Source organism: Physeter macrocephalus, chromosome 12, assembly GCF_002837175.3.
Source record: "Physeter macrocephalus isolate SW-GA chromosome 12, ASM283717v5, whole genome shotgun sequence".
Lineage (NCBI taxonomy): Eukaryota > Metazoa > Chordata > Mammalia > Artiodactyla > Physeteridae > Physeter > Physeter macrocephalus.
In genome coordinates this window covers 31,409,174-31,430,641 of record NC_041225.1, presented here as the reverse complement: position 1 = coordinate 31,430,641, position 21,468 = coordinate 31,409,174, and the positions used below count along the sequence as shown (strand labels likewise).

The 21,468-nt window shown below is 37.6% G+C and overlaps 1 protein-coding gene across 10 annotated transcripts in view; it reads left to right on the top strand.

Moving 5' to 3' along the window:
• Positions 1 to 21,468, top strand: part of KIDINS220 (kinase D interacting substrate 220) — a 99,930-nt gene that overhangs the window by 78,039 nt on the left and 423 nt on the right. For 3 of the 10 annotated variants that reach the window (XM_028497041.2, XM_028497039.2, XM_028497040.2), the window contains exons 26-30: positions 5,246 to 5,278; positions 9,460 to 9,588; positions 11,557 to 11,655; positions 13,202 to 13,432; positions 15,911 to 18,986. In XM_028497041.2, coding sequence (XP_028352842.1) covers positions 5,246 to 5,278; positions 9,460 to 9,588; positions 11,557 to 11,655; positions 13,202 to 13,432; positions 15,911 to 17,173 — 1,755 coding nt within the window. In that variant the 3' untranslated portion in view covers positions 17,174 to 18,986. Of the gene's footprint in view, positions 1 to 5,245; positions 5,279 to 9,459; positions 9,589 to 11,556; positions 11,656 to 13,201; positions 13,433 to 15,910; positions 18,987 to 20,514; positions 20,573 to 21,468 lie in introns of those variants that run through there. The other 7 variants (XM_028497045.2, XM_028497044.2, XM_028497047.2 and 4 more) reach the window with 4 other exon arrangements.

Sequence of the window (21,468 nt, the reverse complement as noted above, 5' to 3'; positions counted from 1 at the left end):
TGCTACAGCGCTACTTTTCTTTACCTGTGTACAGTTGATCCTTAAACAATGCAGGGGTTAGGAGCACCAAGCCTCCTACCAGCCTAAAATCCTAGCAGTCTCAAATAGAGACTGTAACTTATAGTCAGCCCTCTCGTGGAAGTGGTTCCTCCTTATCCGTGGTTCTGCATCTCCGGATTCAACCAACCGCAGGTTGTGTAGTACTGTTACATTTACCATTGAAAAAAATCTGCGTATAAGTGGACCCGCACAGTTCAAACCTGTGTTGTTCAAGGGTCAACTGTATTTATTAAAATAAAATTTCTAGATAAACAGAGCTAGTACAGCATGTAAAGGGAATTATTTAAAACTTTTTTTCCCCCAACACTTTAGGATGGGTGTCTTTAAAAAACCCACTTCTGTAGGAAGTCTCTTTGTATATTTATTATTCAAGGCTTTGTACTTAATAAGAAATACATTTAATGTGATGAGCCATAAAATCTTCATTCATTCAATCAATGTGGAATTTAAAAACCCAGTTTGTATCTTAAGTTCTGTTGATTTATTTGCAGAATGTTATGCCCATGTAAACATGATCAATTTAATCTGAAGAAATGTAGCATAGCAGTTAGAATTACTTTGGTGAAATATTGCATCCTGAATTTATGCATGATTTTTAACTTAAAACGTGGATTTGAATAGGCAATAGTTTTTTTTAACTTTAATTTTCTTTGAGGTAGTATCGGTGAGATAGGAGGAGAACCATTTTGGTGTTTTCATTGAGGAGCTGGTGGTTCTTTTAAGTCGTTAACGTTTCAGCTGAGGCGTTTGAGAGACTTCAATTATCCATGAATGATAGACCCAGTAAACCGTAGTAATTCTGTTTGGGTGTTGGGGGAGTATCTAATCCATGGGCCATTGCCACTGTATGCAAGAATGGCTTTTATTTTAGTCAGAGAGCCTTTAATACATAGTTTCATACATGCAGTGCAATTCTCTGAGCTAAAATCCCTCCGCAAACTTTTGATGAAAGTTAGATCCTGTGAAGAATTTGATGGTCTTAATGACAGAGACATGCTGAAGTAGTAGCTATTCCCATGCTTAAGGACAAACACTTGTGAGTAAAAGGTGTCTGTAATTTCAGGGACCAGTGAAGGAGCATTAGGCAAATTTTAAAATGAGTTTTTGGGGAAGGGGAAATAATGCAATTCTTAAGAAGTGTTTACAAGCGCAATAACGCAGAGTAAAAATGCTCTGAATATATTAGTGCCTTTGTTTAGTAAAATAATCATACTATTTGCTGTTCTTTTAATATTAAAAGGTAGTTTTGTAATCTGCTTAGTGAATAATCATTGCTTCCCAAGCCTTCTTTGCTTTTAAGAAATTAACAATGACAATAGCATGTAAAATTTATTTAGACGTAGATACTTAGTTCAAGTAGACACTTAGTTCAAAGCTGTGTTAAAAACAGTGGTGGAAATGTGGAGAAGTATCTATACATGAGAACATTGTATGGGATTTTTATAGCTGAACCAACGAAGAAGTAGTTAATATAATACAAAAATTTTTTTAGCCCTTCACGGCTCCTGTAGTTTTCCAGTACTGTAGTAGAAAACGATATGATTTCTGAGATAAGAAGACTGCAGGTGAGTTCATCTCTGCTCATTCATCTGTCTCCTGTGTGCAACACTTGATGACAAGAGGTACTTATAGATAAGTCAGGAGCGATGCACACATTTTTGGACAAATTGTCTTGTCATTATGGACACAGAATAATGAGTTTAAAAAAACCCCAAACACCAGAAAACCAGATCATAGGGAGTTAAGCAGCTCTCTGTGGTCTTTTCAATATAGGTGGTCCCATCTTTTTTTACCTCAAGGAATTTCTCATAAACCTTCATAAAGCAGAGCCTTATGAAAATAGTTGAGTTTTCTCACATTAAGGAACGCTGTAATGATGGTGACTTGTGAAGGCCAGCCAAGGACTTATCAGATAAATTACAGAGATGTCCGAGTGTCTCACTGAGGCGAAGACGTGAAATACAAGCCTCTGTGCTGGCTTTTTTCCGCTGTGATTTTATAATAGAGAAAATGTATGCCAAATCTTGTAAAACTGAAAAAATATATATTAACATTGGGCCCAGGATATGATCCCCGGGATATTAGAGCTAGAGAGGACTGGTGTTTTTCAAACTTTCGAAGCAGAGAAGCCTTTTTTAGAAATGAAATCTTAATGAGAATTCTAGTTTACAAAACCAGTGAAAAAAGAACTCTGGCCCCCCCACCTTGGACTTGCCTTCCCTCTGGGGGATCCTCAGAGAACGCTGGTACCCATGCTCTAGTCCAGTACCACGGTGCAGACTCACCTGAGGCTCACGGGAGGGCGCGCCAGGTGCAGAACTGGAATCCGTGTGGCTGTTTCCATGGACCGTTCCTCACCACCGTGCTGCTCTCTTTGCCCCTGTTAATACTAAGCATGACTTGGTCAGGTACTTGGTCATTCAAGTTAAATAGGCCCTGGTGATTAGCTCTTTGCCTTGGAGAAATTAACTTAACCTCTCTGATACTCAACTTCCTCATCTGGAAAAAGCAGACCTACCTCACGGGTCTGCTTTAAGGATTACTCAGCCTTTGCATACTTTAAGTACTTAATAGTCATTATTATTACTACTGTCCCAAAGACCAAATTCCATGGAGCTTTAAAAAGACTCAGAAACTAAAACCGTTTTGTGTTAAATAACCTCAGTGGTGGGAGTAGTGTATAAACACTCCAGTCAATTTAGATTAACTCAGCCTTTTATCTGTTGATGCTTCTCTGGCCCAAAAGGTGGTTTGATTTCCTAGAATCGGTTTGTTTTCCTAGAATTTAGAAGGATTTCCGGCTTATCTGAATGCTCCAAATATTTTACAGTTTTAAAAGCGTCCCAGGAGAATTTTACTTGGTGCCTTTACCTTCTTTCAGTCCAGGACCCACTAAGAAGTAGTGGCATTCATAACATTCTGTGACCATGAAGGGAAGGACCCACCAAGGAGGGCCTGTCTCGAGCCAGGTCTCCTCAGTGGCATTTTGTTGTGGTCTTTCAAAGAGTGGTTCTTATGAGTGTTGTAGTCAGTCTGTTTCTATTGAGGGGATGCTGCTCACGGTGGTAACTGTGTTTCCTTGAAAAGCATTTTTCGAAGGAAGGGAGTGATAGAGCCTTCTTTTCCCTTTTATCCTTCCTTGAATTATTTAGCATTGAGTCCTTCAGATGCCTGTTTGATCACCCACTGGTTCACTGTTACAGTGGGATGTGGCAGTGAACAAAACTGATGGAAATCCTGCCTTCCTGGAGCGGATGGGTTTGAGGCTGCCAAGCGGGAACGATCAGTGTTGCTACCAAGTCATTCTTTCCCGACCTCCTGTGCCGCAGGGGTTCCTAGATACCTTTAGATAGCTTCATTTAGATCAGCTACCTCACTGAAAAGGCATGAAAATAATTAGCACAACGTTTAATTGCTGAGAACTCCAGAGTTGCAGAGGCAGTGTTAATAACAGTATCCTGCCTTCCAGTGTGCTGTTACTTTTACTTTTAGAGATTGATGAAATTTACTGAATTAATAAAAGTCTTAAAAATGAAGGTCTTGGTTTTCATTAAACCGGATCCAATTGGTGGAGTGAGCAAGTTAAAAGGGAAAAAAAGACGGGACTCAACCGTAGATCATTTTTATTTCCACCACTGGTTTAGAACGCATAACCTGTTAAACAAATATATGTCCAAATCAAGCTGTCTCTCATCACTCAGGAGCAGACTTGGATGAGAAAGCTAAAGATGCCGTGGGTAAGGCAGGGCGCGTTTCAGGTTTCACTGAGATGCAGGCTTAGGGCGGGCGCTCTCTGCCAGCAGCCTGCACCTTTTCTCAGGACGTTCACTCACACTTTCTAAAGCATTTTAGGAGTGCACTTTTTTATTGATCTGTTTCAATTTGGAAAAGTTTCAACATATTTTTTTCTCTAGTAATGTAGTGGAAAATTATATTCACTTCCAGCTTCAAAGTCTTTGTGCCAGACTTCAGCTCAAGAAAGCTTTTCTCCTAAACAGTAAACTGCAACTAAATTGATTGAGATATTGTCGAAGAAGTAGGATACTGCAGTAAGGATATCACTGAAATCCTAGAGTACAGTTAAAAGTTAAAAAAATAACAAAATTGTGTCCTGAACTTGTGTTTTTTAAAAGATTGCCCTTTACATGTGGTGTTAAACCTCATCTGTCAACTTTGACCTGATTATTACTGGGTTGGCCAAAATGTTGGTTCGGGTTTTTCCATACGATGTTATGAACTTTTTGGCCAACCCAAAATTTCTCATGTAGTTCAAGTCTCCACAGATATACACAGTAACTTTCTAAAACACCTACTTATAATAATGTTGATGTGTAAACTAGAAAACAAGGTTCCCATAAGGTACTCCAGATAATGACATAGTGAAAGAAAAACGTAAATTAACTTTGACTCAATAATTTTGTCAGTTATCTATAGATTATTTTAACTATTTTAAGAATGTTTACCACCAACCTAATTTGTACAGAAGAATAATTAGTAGCAGCGTGTCTGCTTTGACTTAGAGTTTTAAAGAACTACATCAGTAAAATAGTTACGTTACTCACAGGATGCAAATATTTTTCACTGTTGTATTTACGATTTCTTGAGCTGAAAGGCTCTTAGGGCCTTTCTTTTCAAATGGTGTTTTAGTGCATCTATTACGTGCCACATGCCCAGTGAAACAAAACCCAAATTTGAAAAGTATATCTCTGAATGTTAACTATAGTGTGGCTAGATAATATTTTATTTTATGAAGTGAGCATGTGAATTCCAAGTATTTAAACCTTATTATTAAATTGGCCTGCAATTAATAGTGGCAGTTTTTTATCCAAACATTTAAAAATTAATTTAAAACTTGTACATAGTAGGAATGTTGACTTTTTGTAGCACATTTTATTCACCTGGTTTTCTTGTTGAATGTATGGCCCACGATTTATTCTTTTAAGAGAAAGAATATAAAATTTGAGAGTACAATTTAAAAATTACCAAGCACACGGTTGATGACATGAAACTACTGTGTGTGTGTATGCGAGTGTTCCTTGCTTTGTGTTGCTGTAGAGGTGGTGTGTTCGAAGTCATGGGAAAGTAAGAGGAGTGACAAAAGTGCTGCCTGTTTTTATTACATATGTGTATTTGATGTTTTACTTTAAGCTCGTGTCCTTCATTCTGTTTTATTCCTTCCTTAAAGCCGTGTGACTCTGGGTTTAACAAACAGAGACAGGTACAGAAACTTTCGGTGAAATCTTACTCACTTTTCTTGTTTTAGACTATTAGAAGCAATCATTGGCAGCTTCATGCTGGGCTGTTTATAAATCTGTGCTCATTTCGGTGCCTTGGGTTTATTTTAATAGCTGCTTTCAGCCTTTGCATGGCTCTCATTTCTGGCTAATCAATTCTAAGCTTGTTTAATAAATTTACCAAAGATGATAACGTTTCAGAGTGTAGCTTTAATCTACTTATAATGTAAAATCATATAGTTATATCAAAGTAATTTAAATCTGTCTTGTTGTTAGCTTTACTTTGACCCGGAGGAATTCTGATTTGTATGTATTTTGAAGTTTATATTTAACAGTTTAAACAAACTAACATCTTCTGCATTCAGTTTTCTGTATTAGAAAAAAATTTTTTTAAATAAATTGTGATGTATACTGAAGTGATCTTTTCTTGACTTGTAACAAGTAAATTTCAAGTAAGAATGCATGATAAACTTTAAAGTATTACCATTCTTTGTATTGCCAAAGTAATGTAATTAGTTTCCTATTAATTTACATATTGAGTTATTGAATATGCTTTTTCCTTATCACTTTTATACTCTTTCTCCTTCTTTTTATGAGAGTTCCATCTAAAGATCATTATTTTGGCTACTAAGATTCATTTGGTTTCAAAATAATTTTATTATATATGATTATTTTAGAAAAGACCTGGCAAGTAATCACTATTTCTCTTTTACTCAAAGAAGCATATTGTAATGTATTTTAATTTATTGATAATTTACACCTTTTCTTGATGAAACCCAACTCACTAATAATGAATAGTCAGACTATAGCTTTGATGGAATTACAGGCATATCCATTGTGTCTTTTCTTATAGCTTCTCAAAGCCATTCAGAGATAATATATATTTTCTACATAATTCCCAATGAGGGACAGAATATGTTTTCAAGTGATAAAATGTAAAAGTTTTGAAGGATCATGAAAGTAAAATAATGTGGAGTTTTTTGTTTTAAAGGAAAAGGGTAGTATCTTTATTAATGTGTCTCCATTGCTGAATTCTCAGATTCCTTTAAGATACTCTTTAACATTTTACATTCCCCCCTGCCCCCCGCCATGCAGACAGAGTTAATCTGTTCCATGTCTGTTATACTTGCCTTTTTTAGCACAATCAGAAATAGAGTTTTTTTGTGATTAAAAAAATTTTTTTTACTTTAAAATAATTTTAGACTTCAAAGGTGCAAAAATAACATTCCCTTAATGTTAGCATCTTTCCTAACTGTAGTATGTTTCTCAAGAGCAGAGTGAAATTTGTACAATACTCTTAATATAGACTTTATTTGACTCTTACCAGTTTTTCCACTAATGTCATTTTTCTGGTCCAGGATTCAATCCAGTTGTATTTTGTTATTTCTCCTTAGAGTTCCCTAATCTGTGACAATTCCTCAGTCTTTCCTTGTCTCTTATGACCTTAAAACTTCTGAAGAGAACTGATCAGATATTTTGTAGACTGTCCTTCTATTTGGGTTTGTTTGCTGTTTCCTAATGATTAGAAGATTATACATCTTTGGCAAGAGACCCACAGAAGTGATGCCGTGTCCTTCTCAGTGCATCATATCTGAGCATCTGTGAGGGCCTGAATCTTGCCACTGGTCATGCTAACCTCAGTCATGTGGTTAAGGTGGCATCTGCCAGATTTCAACACTGTGAAGTTTTATTTTTCCCTTTGTAGTGAGTAAATATTTAGGGGGAGATACTCTAAAACTCTGCAGATATCCTGTTTCTCCTTATACTTTTGCCCATTAGCTTTAATGCCCACCAGTGCATCTTGTGTACAGCCACTCTTGTGGTGTTTTCCTGATGGTAATTTTCTGTTCCCTTCTTCCGCATTTATTAATTGGAATTCTCTAAGTAAAAGCTGTCTCTTCTTCCTCATTTATTTACTTATTCAACTTATTATTTATATCAGTATGGATTCATGGATATTTTATTCTATGAATTATAATCCAGTATGATCATTATTTATTTTGGCGATCAAACTGTTTGTGATTTTTCTAATCAAGAAAATGTAAACAAGTGTAAATGTACCCAGAAAGAAGAGCTAGGTTGAGGAATAAAAACATTTGAAGGACAGTATTAAAGGTCATTTAAAAGAGAAATATTGTTCAGCAATAAAAAAGAATGAAGTACTGATCCATGCTATAACATGGATGAACCTTGAAAACATACTAAGTGCAAGAAGCTAGTTATAAAAGGTCACATATTGTGTGGTTCCATTTATATGAAATGTCCAAAATAGGCAAATCCACAGATACAGTAGATCAGTGGTTGCTAGGGGATTGGGACTAGGTGTTGGAAGGGACAAAGAATGACTGCTAATGGTACAGGATTTCTTTTTAGGGATACGAAAATGTCCTAAAGTTGATTGTGGTGATGGTTTCACAACTATGTGAATATACTAAAAATCATTGAATTGTACACTTTTAATGGGAGAATTGTATGTGAATTATATCTCAGATAAACCTGTTTAAAAGAAAGAAAGAAAAACAAAACAAATATGGTTATTAAAAATTCATGGAAAGCAGTTTAAGTTTCCATAGTAGATACTGGATAATTAACACTTTGAATATTGGCTATACTCATCCAGGCAGAAAATAGAACTTTGTATAAAACTATGAAAACTAAATTCTGGAAGTACTAGTGTTTTTTGCCGTTAGTATTTTTGAAGTAATTGAACCTCAGACCGTCTAATATATGGCATATTTTAAATTTATATTTACTTGAAAACAGACTATAAATAAACGTGTTTTGTGCAGTATGTTCCAAGGCATTAACTTACAAATTTTTATGGGACTGTCTTACACTTGTAAACTTGCTAAGACTCCCTTTCATAAAATTACTGCCTCACTGTCTGTTCAATATGGTCTCATCTCCTAGCTGTATTTATATGTAATATAGGTATATTTTGTTTATATACTACGTGTGTATATTTATTTATCAGTTCATAATAGAGTATTATGTTACGCTTTCATGTTACAAATCGTGTTTAACAAGAGCTAACAGGCGGTTTTGGCTGTCATAGTCTACCTTGGTAAGGATAAAAGAGGCAGTAGAAAATATAAATTTACACATACTTGAGGATAGGATAAATTGTATCTATTTTAAGACTAGATTGACTGGTAAACGAGACAGGTCATTTGGAGCGTTTTCCTCTGTACTAGTTGGTTTGTCTTCTCTTTATTTTGGTTATAGTTTCTATGAACTCTTTAAAAATAGACAGTTGCAACAAAGAAAATAGGAAATTATAAGACCTGATAAGTTAGGGTTCCCATCCACGTCTACCACTAACTAGCTGTTTATTCTGTGCCTTTGAAGCCAGAACTTACCTCTCTGTAAAGCCAGTGTGTCCACATCTGTAACTGAGGCGCTTCATAACCAGTTGGCCGCAGGCAAATACTTCTTTGTATGTCACCATATTCAGAAAATGTCCTTCTTCTAAGTAAACCGTAGATTTATTATTTTGACTTTTCTTTTAAATGAGACCAAATTTTAATGGATCATATTTACTTCCACATGTGTTAAGAAGTAATACTGTTGTTTCGTATTTACATGATCATTGTATAGATTCTTAAGGGGAAGTTTTAGATCCCTTGGGTATAAAATATGGTCACGATCTGAAAACTTCAGATAGTCAATAGTCGTAGACTGTTAAGGTAGTCTGTAAAGACATTTAAAGCGGTTTGGTACAGGCACTTAAAAAATTATTTCATAGATTTACTTTTTGTATTTTTGTAATATAGGCATCAGTAATTCCCCGCATTCCTTCTCTTTTGTTAACCCCCTGTCCTTCTGTTATTAAGGGCCACACCCTTCTCTCTTGAGGTTTGAAGTTAGGCTCTCTTGCAGTTGGCCTCGGCTTGGCTCCTGGAATGTTCTGTCTTCTTAGAAAAGTGGTTTTGATCGGGCTGTATCTGCTATAATAAAAGATACTTGTTAAGGTGTAACAGTAGCTAAATCTGTTCCCTAATGGCGTTTCCCCATACTGCACGCATTCGCTGTCTTTACTTTAGTTTGAAAATGTGTTGTTAATCAGAGTACTTATAGTGGAACTTCACAAGTTTCTCTGTCACATGACTGCGTATATCTGACGTTAAATGCTATTCATACATGTATTTTTCCACGACTTATCTAGGGATCAGGCCCAGCCTCAGGAACAATATCACTGAATTCAATGAATGTGGATGCGGTTTGTGAGAAACTGAAACAAATAGAAGGGCTGGACCAGAGCCTGCTGCCTCAGTATTGTGCGACCATCAAGAAGGTGACCTGCACGTTTCCCCGCTGACTCGGGACAGGGCTGAGGGCGCCAGTGGCAGGCTCCGTGCGCGGCGAGCGCTTTGTGTTTAGCTTCTCAAAGACGAGTTCTCTGTTGAAATGGGAAAAAGCTCTAGGTGGAAGCACGCTTCTTACTATTTGTATCTTAAAATTGCCCCTTTATCCCTTTGTTTAGAAATGGATAAAAGAAAATGAAGTGGTGTTTTACAACGTTCCTGTAAAATGATCTGATATAAGGGGGAGTTCCCTGGCGGTCCACTGGTTAGGCTGTGGTGCTTTCACTGCCTGGGTTCCATCCCTGGTCAGGGAACTAATATCCCACAAGCCGCGCAGCATGGCCACAAAAAAAAAAAACAAAAAAAAACCCAAAAAAACTAATATGTCAAAAATGCTTTGATGAGAAGTACAAAGCTTTAAAGGATCTCACATTAAGATGAACAATAACTTATATCTCCAATATGCGACATAGAACATTTGAAGGCCTTTTTTTTTTATGTTACATTTTCTTTAAGTATAATATTTATTTGTGACTTAATAATTATCCAAGTAAACCATACTTGCTTCATTTTCCTCAAATTCTCACTTTCATGTCTTAGAGGACTTCTGGTCATGTCCCGTTTGATAATACCTTAGAGGTTTGTGTTTGCAAGGCTAATGCATTTGAGGAAGTTTATTTCTTCCGAGATCTTTTCTTGCAACTCCAGTAACTACCACGAACCTGGGATTTTGAGGAGGCTTCCCATATACAAAGCTAACCCAGTCCCAGTTTTAATAGATACTTCCACTAAGTTATACTTTTTCTATCAGAGATGCAGTGAAGGAGAACATGAACAACAAGCCTATAATATTGACATACTTTAAAGATTGGCATCTAAAAAGGGTTTAAAAGAATTATGAGCACATATACCATTTCACTAATCTTAAACTATGTTTGGTCAGAAAGGTTCGGATAATGTTAGTTTTCTCACAGATCTAGTTAGTGTTAATCCCCATTTGCGAAAGTGTCAAGCACTGCCTTTCCAAGGTACAAACCTGACTCTCCTCAAGGCAGCTTGATCAGCGTCAGGAAACAGGGAGGTCTCCACATGAACCCTTTGTGGGGATTTTGTTTCCCTCAGGACGGTGGTTCTCTCCCCACTCAGCTCTTTACTCTCAGGCCTTGGCTGTTTGAAGCCCATCGTAGCAACTGGTTTCTTAAGTGCTGCTAAGTTCCTTGCATTTCTACAGCAGGACCTCTGCCGTAGGTTTGCTCTGTACATTCTTTTCTTCAGAATTAACTTGGAAACTGAGCATTCTGGTGGTTTTAAACCCAGGTATTCCATAATTTTACCACAGTTAATAAAGTCAGGTTCTGTATTTTGTAAAATAAGTAAGCTACCTGTTATTAATAAAGAAAATTCTATCATTTCTTACTTGGAAGGGACTAGAATTACAGAGACCCAATAGTGACAAGATCATTTTCTGTGAATTTAATAGACTGGGAAGTTTGAGGGTGGACATTCTTGGTGGCTGAAGTTATCTCGTATGGTTGATAAACAAGTTTGTCAGCGCTTCGCTTCATTTAGAAGTCCATCAGTGACCAGCGTGCTGACAGATGTCTTTGTCCCTGCCAGCAGCTTGCCTTCGTGTTCATGTTTTATGATTAGCGGGAAGAAGCTAACAGTTTTGTTATTGCTCCTGGCAGAATAGGTAGTTTTGGATATAGTTGGAGGGTTAGCTCTTGGGTTGGTCCCTGAAGAATGATTTATTTTACTTGAGCGCCTAAGACACTTGGAAGAGTATGGAGTGGCTTACGTTATTCAGATCCTACTTGTTTATTAATTATTACATGGGGTGATAACCTTCTTTAGGTCAATATTTTCTAGTCTCTAATATAAATGTACTTTTTAATCACTAGAAGTTTAGAATCTCTCACATTTTGTTTATCTTTGTATTTGTGTTTGTTTTTATTCAGGCAAACATAAATGGCCGTGTGTTAGCTCAGTGTAACATTGATGAACTGAAGAAGGAAATGAATATGAATTTTGGAGACTGGCATCTTTTTAGGAGCACAGTAAGACGTTTTTAATATTTGTAGAATTATTTACAACATTTTATAAAACAGGTGCCAGTAAGTACTGGTCTAAACTGCTATTTTCCTATATTTTTAAAAAACATGTAAAAATTACATTTTACACTTAGGTGTACAACTCTTGTATATCCTGTTATGTAGAATATACACAGCAGCACTTAGCAACATTTGCCTTTTGGGCATTTCACTTGGAAATCTGGGAGAGAGGCCACCTGCCAATTCTCCATGCCTTCATTGACCAGGACGCTCTCCTTGACCTCACTCAGTCAGGCTTCCCGAAGCCTCTAGGCCTCGACCTTGGTGTCTGTCCTTGTTGGGCCTGCATTGCCCCGTTGTAGGAAGAATCCTGTTAAGTCAGTTGAGAAAGAACCTCACCCTCAGTTCTGATCACCCTCGCTGTCCGGTTACATTCCTCATCCTCCACCCCTCCTCCGCTCCCCGTGAGGTCCTAGACCCCAGGCCTGCCTCCAGAAGGTATCCCGTCAGGTCAGTTCAACCAGAATCCCACCCCGCCTTACCCCTGATGCTTCCTCTTAGCAACTTTCCATCCACTCACCCCCGCCTCGTTCCCGGGCTGTAAGTGCTGCCCATGTGTCCGCGCTGCTTTTGGAATTGAGCCCAGTTCTATCCTGAGGTCCATTTTTCCCCATTGCGATAGTTCCTGGTTAAAATCTGTTTTACTGCTTTAGCTACTGTCCAGCTCTGGTTCTCTTTGACACACTCCAGTTGCATTTTGTTTTGCTCTTAAGTTAAATTTTAAATTAAAGTAGTAACACAGTGGTCCAATTAGAGTTTAGTATATATGTGATGGCTGTTGTCATTACAGTTACCTGTCAGTATCTGTGGGTGGGTGGGTCCAGGACTCCCGTGGATACCAAAATCTTCAGATGCTTAAGTCCGTATATAAAATGGCATAGTAATATTTGCATGCTACACACATCCTCCTGTATACTTTAAATCACCTCTAGATTACTTATAATGCCTCATACAATGTAAATGCTGTGTAAATAGTTACCAGTGTGTGGCAAATTCAAGTGTTGATTTTTGGAACTTTCTGGAATTTTTTTCCTGAATATTTTCAATCTGTGACTGGTTGAATCTGCAGGTGCAAAACCACTAGATTCTGAGGGCCGACTGTACTTCTTTTAGTACAGATGATCCTTGAACAACTCGGAGATTAATCCACTGACAACAGAGTCAGCCCTCCGTATCCAAGTTTCCTCCGCATCTGCGGATTCAACCTACCCTGGACCATGTAGAAGATATTGCCGTCTTCACTAGTGAAAAATATCTGCGTGTAAGCCGACCTGCGCAGTTCAAACCTGTGTTGTTCAAGGGTCAATTGTATTATTAATACAGAAAGATAAGCAGATAAGAACAATATGTATTTGAAATTCACTTCCAGAAAGTGTGCTTTCTCATTTCCATTAGAGTAACTTTATGTTTCATTTTTAAGATAATTTCTAAAGCTTCTAAAATGTGATTTGTCAGTGCGGATACTGATGACTTTTTTTTTTTCTCTCTTAAGGTCCTAGAAATGAGAAATGCAGAAAACCAGCTGGTCCCTGAGGACCCACGTTTACTGAGTGAAAACGGCAGCTCAGTTCCTCACGGTGAATCTGCGCACCGCTCGTCACACGAGTTGCCTCACACCGAGCTCTCCAGTCAGACTCCCTACACACTGAACTTCAGCTTCGAAGAGCTGAACACACTCGGCCTGGATGAAGGGGCTCCACGTCACAGTAACCTCAGTTGGCAGGTATTTATTAAATGCTGTTTTTCATATTACTGAAGAAGAGGGTGGTATTTAATTCTCCGAGATTATGTCGGTGCATTTATATAGTCATTCAGAAAATCTTTAATGAGTCCCTGAGTGAAGAGGATGGAGGGAGGAGTCCCTATTCTCCAGGAGCTGTGTTCTTCTGGAGAGGACAGTCAGTAGAACAAAAAGAAAATAACATGATTTCAGAAATTGATGAGAATTGAGAAAATAATAAAATAGAGTCGCGGCATCGAGGGTGAACAGGAACTGGCCTACTGAGGTGGTTAGCTGAGTTCATCTTTCACTTGCTGTTTCCTTGTTAAATTCAGTCATCGGTGGCTAAAACACTTCTTTATTGGATAACCTGCCATGTTATCCCTTTGAGCACCATAACCGGTTTTTCAGTACGTATGTTGCACACTGTTCATGGATATTCGTTTTCTTTTTATTATCTGATGTTACATACGGCTGAGTTCTTTCTTTGGATGTTCTTAGAAGAGGGAGGAGAGGCGAGGATCAGGAATAAAAACAAAAGTGAGAGAACGTGAGAAGGAGTAAGGGCTGGACAAGAAGAAAAATAAACGAGGAAAAAACCTAGAGCAGGGTACAGAACAGAGAGAAGACAAGCAAGGGAGGAAAAATAGTAAGTAGCTACCAAGAACTCTCTACTGAAAGGGAGCCGTATTTAGAGAAAGGAGTACCTGTTAGGTCTACCATTTTTAAGGGTGTTGTGTTTGATTTGGTAGTAAAAATATTTTTTGGTTGTTATGATCTTTTTCTACGTACTGTCAATCTTATCTCTTTAAGTTGAGAAGCCATTTTATTGTGTGTTAACTAAGATAAAAATTTCCTTATTTTACGATAAGTCCACACTTGACCCTTTTATCTCCCTGTTTCAACAACAGTAATTCCTTTCTTTTCCCTGGAATTCCTTTTAACATTTCTTAAGAAATCCTCATCCTCTGCTTTTCCATACTTGGTATTTACCACCGTGACCTGGAAACTCTCACAGCCTTCCTATCAATGCAGCAGTTCTCAAACTTTTTTTAAATCTCAGAATCCTTTTACACTCTTAAAAATTATTGAAGACCCCCAAAGAGCCTTCGTTTATGTAAGTTTTATCTGTCAGTATTTACTATATTAGAAATAAAAACTGAGAAACTTAAACCAATTATGTGTTAACATAAATAACATTTTAATGAAAAATTACTCTTTTCCAAAACAAAACATATTTACTGAAAATGATATTGTGTTACAAGTCTCTTTAATGCCTGGCTTTGTAGAAGATAGCTAGATTCCCATATCTGCTTCTGCATTGAATCTCCTGGGAGATCACACATGAACCAACCTCTGGAGACTCCACTGTACACTATTGTGAGAATGAGAGTGGAAAGGCAAAGGTCATCTTCATATTCTTAGGAAAATAGTTTAGACCTCATGGATCCCCTGAGAAGGGGTCCACATACTGCATTTGAGAGTGAGGGCAGCACTGTCCTGAACTGGGTCTCAGGGAACCTTCTCAGGGAGCTGGGTCATTTTCTCCCGGTGGCAGGAAGACTCTGCCTTATTTCTGCTTCGTTTCAACCTTTGCTCTTGCCCTTTCTTAAACTTCCTTGATTCTTTTTCTTCCATTTCCTTCCTCTTTTTCCTAATCTTTACTTTTTATTCCTCATGTTATTAACCTTTTCTGGGGTCTAAAGCAATTCTCATCCTAAAACTTCACATTGGAAATCAAACTTTTAAAAATATTTTATTTCTGTTTACTTGGACCTGAATGTTGACCTCAAGGCTTCCATTTTTGTTCATTTGGATCCTGTATTTATCTTTCTATCTTTTCCATTGCACTTTATACTTTTCCTTTTAAAATCTGTTTTTTTCTTTTTTTTTTTTTGCATTTTGAGTACATTTTTTTTCTCTGAATTGGAATTTGACAGAAACTTCATGTCGTGCAAGTTGAGAACGTTTCTATTTAACATACATTTAAAGACTTGAGTAATTTTGTTTTTGAGATATATCTTAACTCTCATCTTCTTTCTCTTTTCTAAGGGGAACTTTTTTATATTTTATCAATGAAGATGACTTTTGCCGTAAATAAATTTAAAAGTTTGAAATGATAAAAACAAGTCCTAAGGTTATTTGTTAATATAACCTTAAATTATACTTTTAAATATTAACAGTAAACTAATTTTATTAAAATTTGTATAAAGCTTTCTAATAACAGTAAAATTATTCATAAGTTCACAGCTTTTGTTAAACTGTGTTATGCAGAATTCTTCTAAAAGAATTTGGTATTTTAAGGACTTTAAAAATTCTTATTGTCCATATGTATATACATATATTTATATATATTTATATATATTTACATATATTTATATATATAAATATATATATATAATTTCCTAAGCTGATGTTTATTGTGCCTTTTTTGGGGTTTATTTGAATTCTTAAATTATTATTATTTTTTTGTCTTCACAGTCACAAACTCGCAGAACCCCAAGTCTATCGAGTCTCACTTCCCAGGATTCCAGTATTGAAATTTCAAAGCTTACTGATAAGGTGCAGGCTGAGTATAGAGATGCCTATAGAGAATATATTGCCCAGATGTCTCAGTTAGAAGGGGGCCCGGGTTCCACAGCAATGAGTGGCAGGTCTTCTCCACACAGCACATATTATATGGGTCAGAGTTCATCCGGGGGCTCCATTCACTCTACTCTAGAACCAGAGAAAGGGAGGGATAGTGAACCGAAGCCAGATGATGGAAGGAAGTCATTTTTAATGAAGAGGGCAGATGTTACAGATTATTCCTCATCAGGGGTTTCCACTAACGACGCCTCCCCCCTGGACCCTATCACTGAAGAAGATGAAAAATCTGATCAGTCAGGCAGCAAGCTTCTCCCCAGCAGGAAGTCCTCAGAAAGGTCAGGTCTCTTCCAGACAGATCTGAAGCTGAAGGGAGGTGGGCTGCGCTATCAGAAACTTCCAAGTGATGAAGATGAGTCTGGGACAGAAGAATCAGACAATACTCCACTGCTCAAAGACGACAGAGACAAAAAAGCTGAAGGGAAAGTAGAGAGAGTGTTGAAGTCTCCCGAACACAGCGCGGAGCCTATTAGAACCTTCATTAAGGCAAAAGAGTATTTATCAGACGCCCTCCTTGACAAAAAGGACTCATCTGATTCGGGAGTGAGATCCAATGAGAGCTCTCCCAATCACTCCCTTCACAATGAAGCAGCTGATGACTCCCAGCTTGAAAAGGCAAATCTCATAGAGCTCGAAGATGACAGCCACAGTGGAAAACGGGGAATACCACATAGCTTGAGTGGCCTGCAAGACCCACTTGTAGCTCGGATGTCCATTTGTTCAGAAGACAAGAAAAGCCCTTCCGAATGCAGCTTGATAGCCAGCAGCCCTGAAGAAAACTGGCCAGCGTGCCACAAAGCCTACAATCTGAATCGCACACCCAGCACTGTGACTCTGAACAACAACAGTGCTCCAGCTAATAGAGCCAACCAGAATTCCGATGAAATGGAGGGGATTAGGGAGATGCCCCAAGTCATTTTGAGGTCTGGTTCCAGTTCCCACTCAACTGCCATTCAGAATGAAAATCTGAAAAGCGTGACGCATAAGAGAAGCCAGCGTTCAAGTTATATGAGGCTCTCAAAAGATTCTTCAGAGCTGCACGCAGTAGCCTCTTCTGATAGTACAGGCTTTGGAGAAGAAAGAGAAAGCATTCTTTAAGAAAAACAAGCAACTTTAAGAAAAACAAGCAAAAGTAGAATAGTGTTACCATAATCCCTGTGACAAGACTGACCTGAGTTTTATGGTGAATCCATCCACGCACATCACCTGTACATCTCACTCACAAGTAATGGATGAGAAGGTCTTTGGTAAAAGAGACATACACTGTATACAACAGTGGGAAGTATAAGATAGCCTGGTTCATCCGTCAGCCCCCGTTGTCTTTGTACTTAGAAGCTTAAAAACCCAATATTGTTATTGCACCTTTCGTTGGCATATAACTGCAAGACAGGATCTGAGTATAAAGATAGGTCAGAAATAGTTTATTAAATATAAAGGGCTTAATTGGCCAACAAAAATTAAACGCTAGAGACCCCTTTCGTAGAAAATTCATTCATTAAATATTTGAGGGAAGACATGATGTTAAATGAACCAGAAGCACATTTTGCTCTTAAGGGGTGAAACATAAGAACTTACAGCTTATGGAATAACCTAGAGACTAAAGGTTAATGCTCTGTAAGTTGCGAACCGGTGTTCTGTATAATAGACAAATTGCTTATCAAAGAGTTTTTAAATTTTAAGTAGAAAATATAAAGAGGGCTTTAAAAATTGGTAAGAACGCGAGTCAACAGTGCCCAAAGTAGAGCGCCAGTAACTGGGTCATTGTGAGCTGCTAGGAGAGTGGCCCGTGGAGAGGGGCCGATCGCCTTCCTGTGACCTGGATGCTCTTCTCTCCAGATCCCAGACCTGGCTTCAAGCACCATCCACCTGCCCGAGAACCCGCCCTGGTCTACTCTGTAACTCCTTTAAATCGTGTGCTCAGCTTTCCTTAGTGAGCCGAGCGATGAGAGGAGAAAAATGAATTCTTTCTCTGGGAGAATCAGGGAGACATGGATAATAATAGGCACTAAAAATCTTTATGAAATGGGAGACTGAGGACATAACTACAGCAGAAAGGTCAGTGACAGTTGACAAGTGACAAGGAAATATTTAGTTAGGGAAAACGAGATCACTGCCTTCTGTACCAGGGCAGGGTTTATCTGCTTCATCTATTCCTAAATCAGCATGTTAATTCTTGGGGAGGATCATAAGAAACACTTGCAGACAAAAGTTTAAAAACATGTAACAAAGCAAGAGTAAAAATAAGATAAATCTGGGTGCGACTTTTCACTTACTGTTAGCAGAGTTAAGAGAATGATCACATTTAAGTATTGTGTGGACTAGAAATTTACCCTGGCATCATGCATTGACATTTGTTTGGTCATTTTGACATAGCTTACTTAATGTAGAACAATTTTGGCAGAATATCTTCAGTCACAGATCAGAGTGTAGGTGGTGAGATCGTAGACGAGCAGTTACCTAAATTTAGTGTTTACATTTGTGATGTTTTTCACTTACTGGGTTTTTAATATGCTGAATAGTTTATCTACTTGACCAATCGTTGCATTAAAAAGTTGCTCTTTGGGGTTTCATTGCCTTGATGTTTGAGTGTAATCTAACATTTTCATAAAGTGTTTATTTTGCATGACCTTAGCAAATGTTTTCACCAATTAAAAAAGAAGGCAGGATGTTGTTGACATTGTATGTTGAAATGTTAACATTTTAGTACTTACAGTGTTTATTAGTCTGCAGTATTGTGTAATTAGTAATTATTTCAGGGGCGATACTTTGTTCCTTTTCGGGTGAGTAGTTGCAGCTTAATATCACTGTAGTGTATTCTTTATTCTGTTTGTAAAGTTAATACCAGAGTATTAAGTGTACAGATAGATTTAGAAAAGAATAAAAAAAGTTGCATGCTATTCTGAGTCATGAATTTTTATTCACTATAGTGACGCTGATTCACAATTCAATTAAAAATAAAAAAGTAATTTGTGTGTTTGTTCTGTCAGAGGTCTAAAGTTCATTAAAGACGTTCAGGTGCCTGTAGCAGTGGTGCAGCTGGCAGGAGTGTTCTGAGCTGCTCTCTCTAGTCTTTCCGAGAGAGCGTGGCTCAGTGCCTGAATGGTGCCTTTGTGAAGCATTAGTGCCCACGGCACAGCTCTGTACGGTGCATTTCTGTAACTACAAGAAGTAGGTTTTCCAGATCCTGGGAGGGTATCAATTTAATTGTTGTATGAACATTCTGGAAAAGTTTGCTTTTTCATAGTGTTTTAGAAATTGACAAACCAGATGGATTATTGAGTCACACCATCATCCCTTTGAATCTGTGTGTCTATGTGCATGTGTATCTGTATCTATTTATAATCCATAGCTCAGCCTAACTCTCACATATGCAAAACTCTGCTTTAAGCTGGGTGAAAAATGATAGAAAAGAGAGTTGGTGCTCTAAATTTGCTAGTCCCTTAGATTCTGCCTCAGAGTCTTGCTATGTTTTATAAACCGTTTTGCCTTTACTTTAAGCCACCGATAGTTCTGTTCATGTACCATAACGTTAAGCCACATCCATTCACCGTGGACGTATGGAGTGGTACCTACGAGGACAGCCTTTCAGTAGGAGAGGCTAGAAAAGAAGCTGTTGCTCTCTCTCAATTGATACGACTTTCAGGATGCTGAGCATTCAAGGATCAGCTCTCAAATTTGGAGAAAATGTGAAATTCATAATAACCAACATTTTCAGTATTAACAGGAAAACTTGGTTTTGTCCTATATTTTATTTATGTGAGTTTTCTGTAGCAGTCAGAATAATTTTAATTGCCTAGCCAAATAATTTTAGAAACTTATTTGCTAAAATTCTTAATCTTAAATTGAGGACTCTTTGGATCACTTGCATGTTATAGTTCTGAGTGAAATATACTTGTAATCATGATTTTTATTTCTTACAAATACTAACCATTAGAAAATATTTTCGAATGAAATTACATCCTTTATCCCTCTGGCTAAAATACTAAATTTAAAAGGTTTTAAAACTACATAGATTTTGGCTGTACCAGGAATTCTCAGCCTATTTAGAGGTATCCTAGAGCTTAAAAATCCCTGAATTCCTGGTTAACCCTTGAGTAACTACCAGGAAAAGACAACCAGAGGGCACTGTGCCCTCTACGAATGAGTGACATTGAGGGAAGAAGCAGGTAAAAGGGAAGGAGCAATGAAATTAAACTTCTTTGACAAACACTTGACACTGAACATCTAGGCTCCTTCGCCGCCGCCCTTCTAGAACCGTGCTGACACTTGGCAGAAGGGAAGAAACAGCCGAACAGCTGGGGAGCCTTTTTTTGCTTGGGGTAGGGGTGGGGCTGGACCACCCTGGGTGGGCTGTCTGAAATGACTGCATTTTTAATTTCCAGGTTTTAATTAAGGTTTTAATTTAAAACCTTACATATTTTAAACCCTTTCATGCCTAGGAAGAAAATGCTGCCCATGAGATAGATAGATCTTCAGAGGGATCCAGTTTAAGCTAAGGTATGTAAAAAATTAGTTTTCCAAGTAATTAGTTTTTAAGCCGCCGTTGAAACAGTTCTCACCAATTAGAGAATTTACATTCTCACCACTTTAAAAAATAGAGTTAAGTAAGAAATACCTAAAACAGTTGCTAGAAATCAACCAGTCACCTACATGGTCGAAGCTTTTTAAGTAAAATTACTGGTAAAGCACCACCTTGGTTAACACCAAGTCTGCTGTGCTCAGGTCTGTGGGAGAGAGGTTTTCCTAAAGGGGCTTCCCAGCACTTGGAGCAGAAAACTCTTTGAATAGGCCTGGCTGGCTATGTGGTGAGCTCTATCCTGAGTTTCCAGTTACAGTGAGGCATTAAGAAAACAAAGAATTTGTAAGAATAAAAGGATCAGTCAAGAAGGAAGAGCAATTATTTCCAGACTATTAGTAGGATGATTCCTTAAAAATGCGGATAAAAATGCCAGTGATTTGACCTAACTGGAGTGAGGACCAACCAAAATTGGCCAAAAATGTGGATTACAATAATACTGTACAAGGAAGGCAGTGTGACTGTGTTGAAGTCCACAGAATATTCTGACAGTGTCTATACAGGATGAGAAGCAGTCATCTGTTTACAAAGAGTATGCTTAGGTCCTTAATCTCCTGAGGTTAATGTGCTTGGTGTAGGGTTAGTTACACCAGCGATATATATTACGAGCCCTTCGTTTTGCCGGGATTTAACAAAACACAAAACAATCTATCAAACAATTATTAGAACTTGAATAAATAAAATTCTACTTTAAAAAAGAGTATAGAACTACATGCTCCATATTATTCAAATTAAGGAGTTGTTTGAAAGAGTTAAGATTGTCTTGATTACCCACTATCGTTTTCTAATTTTAACATATATTTTATACTTATTTACC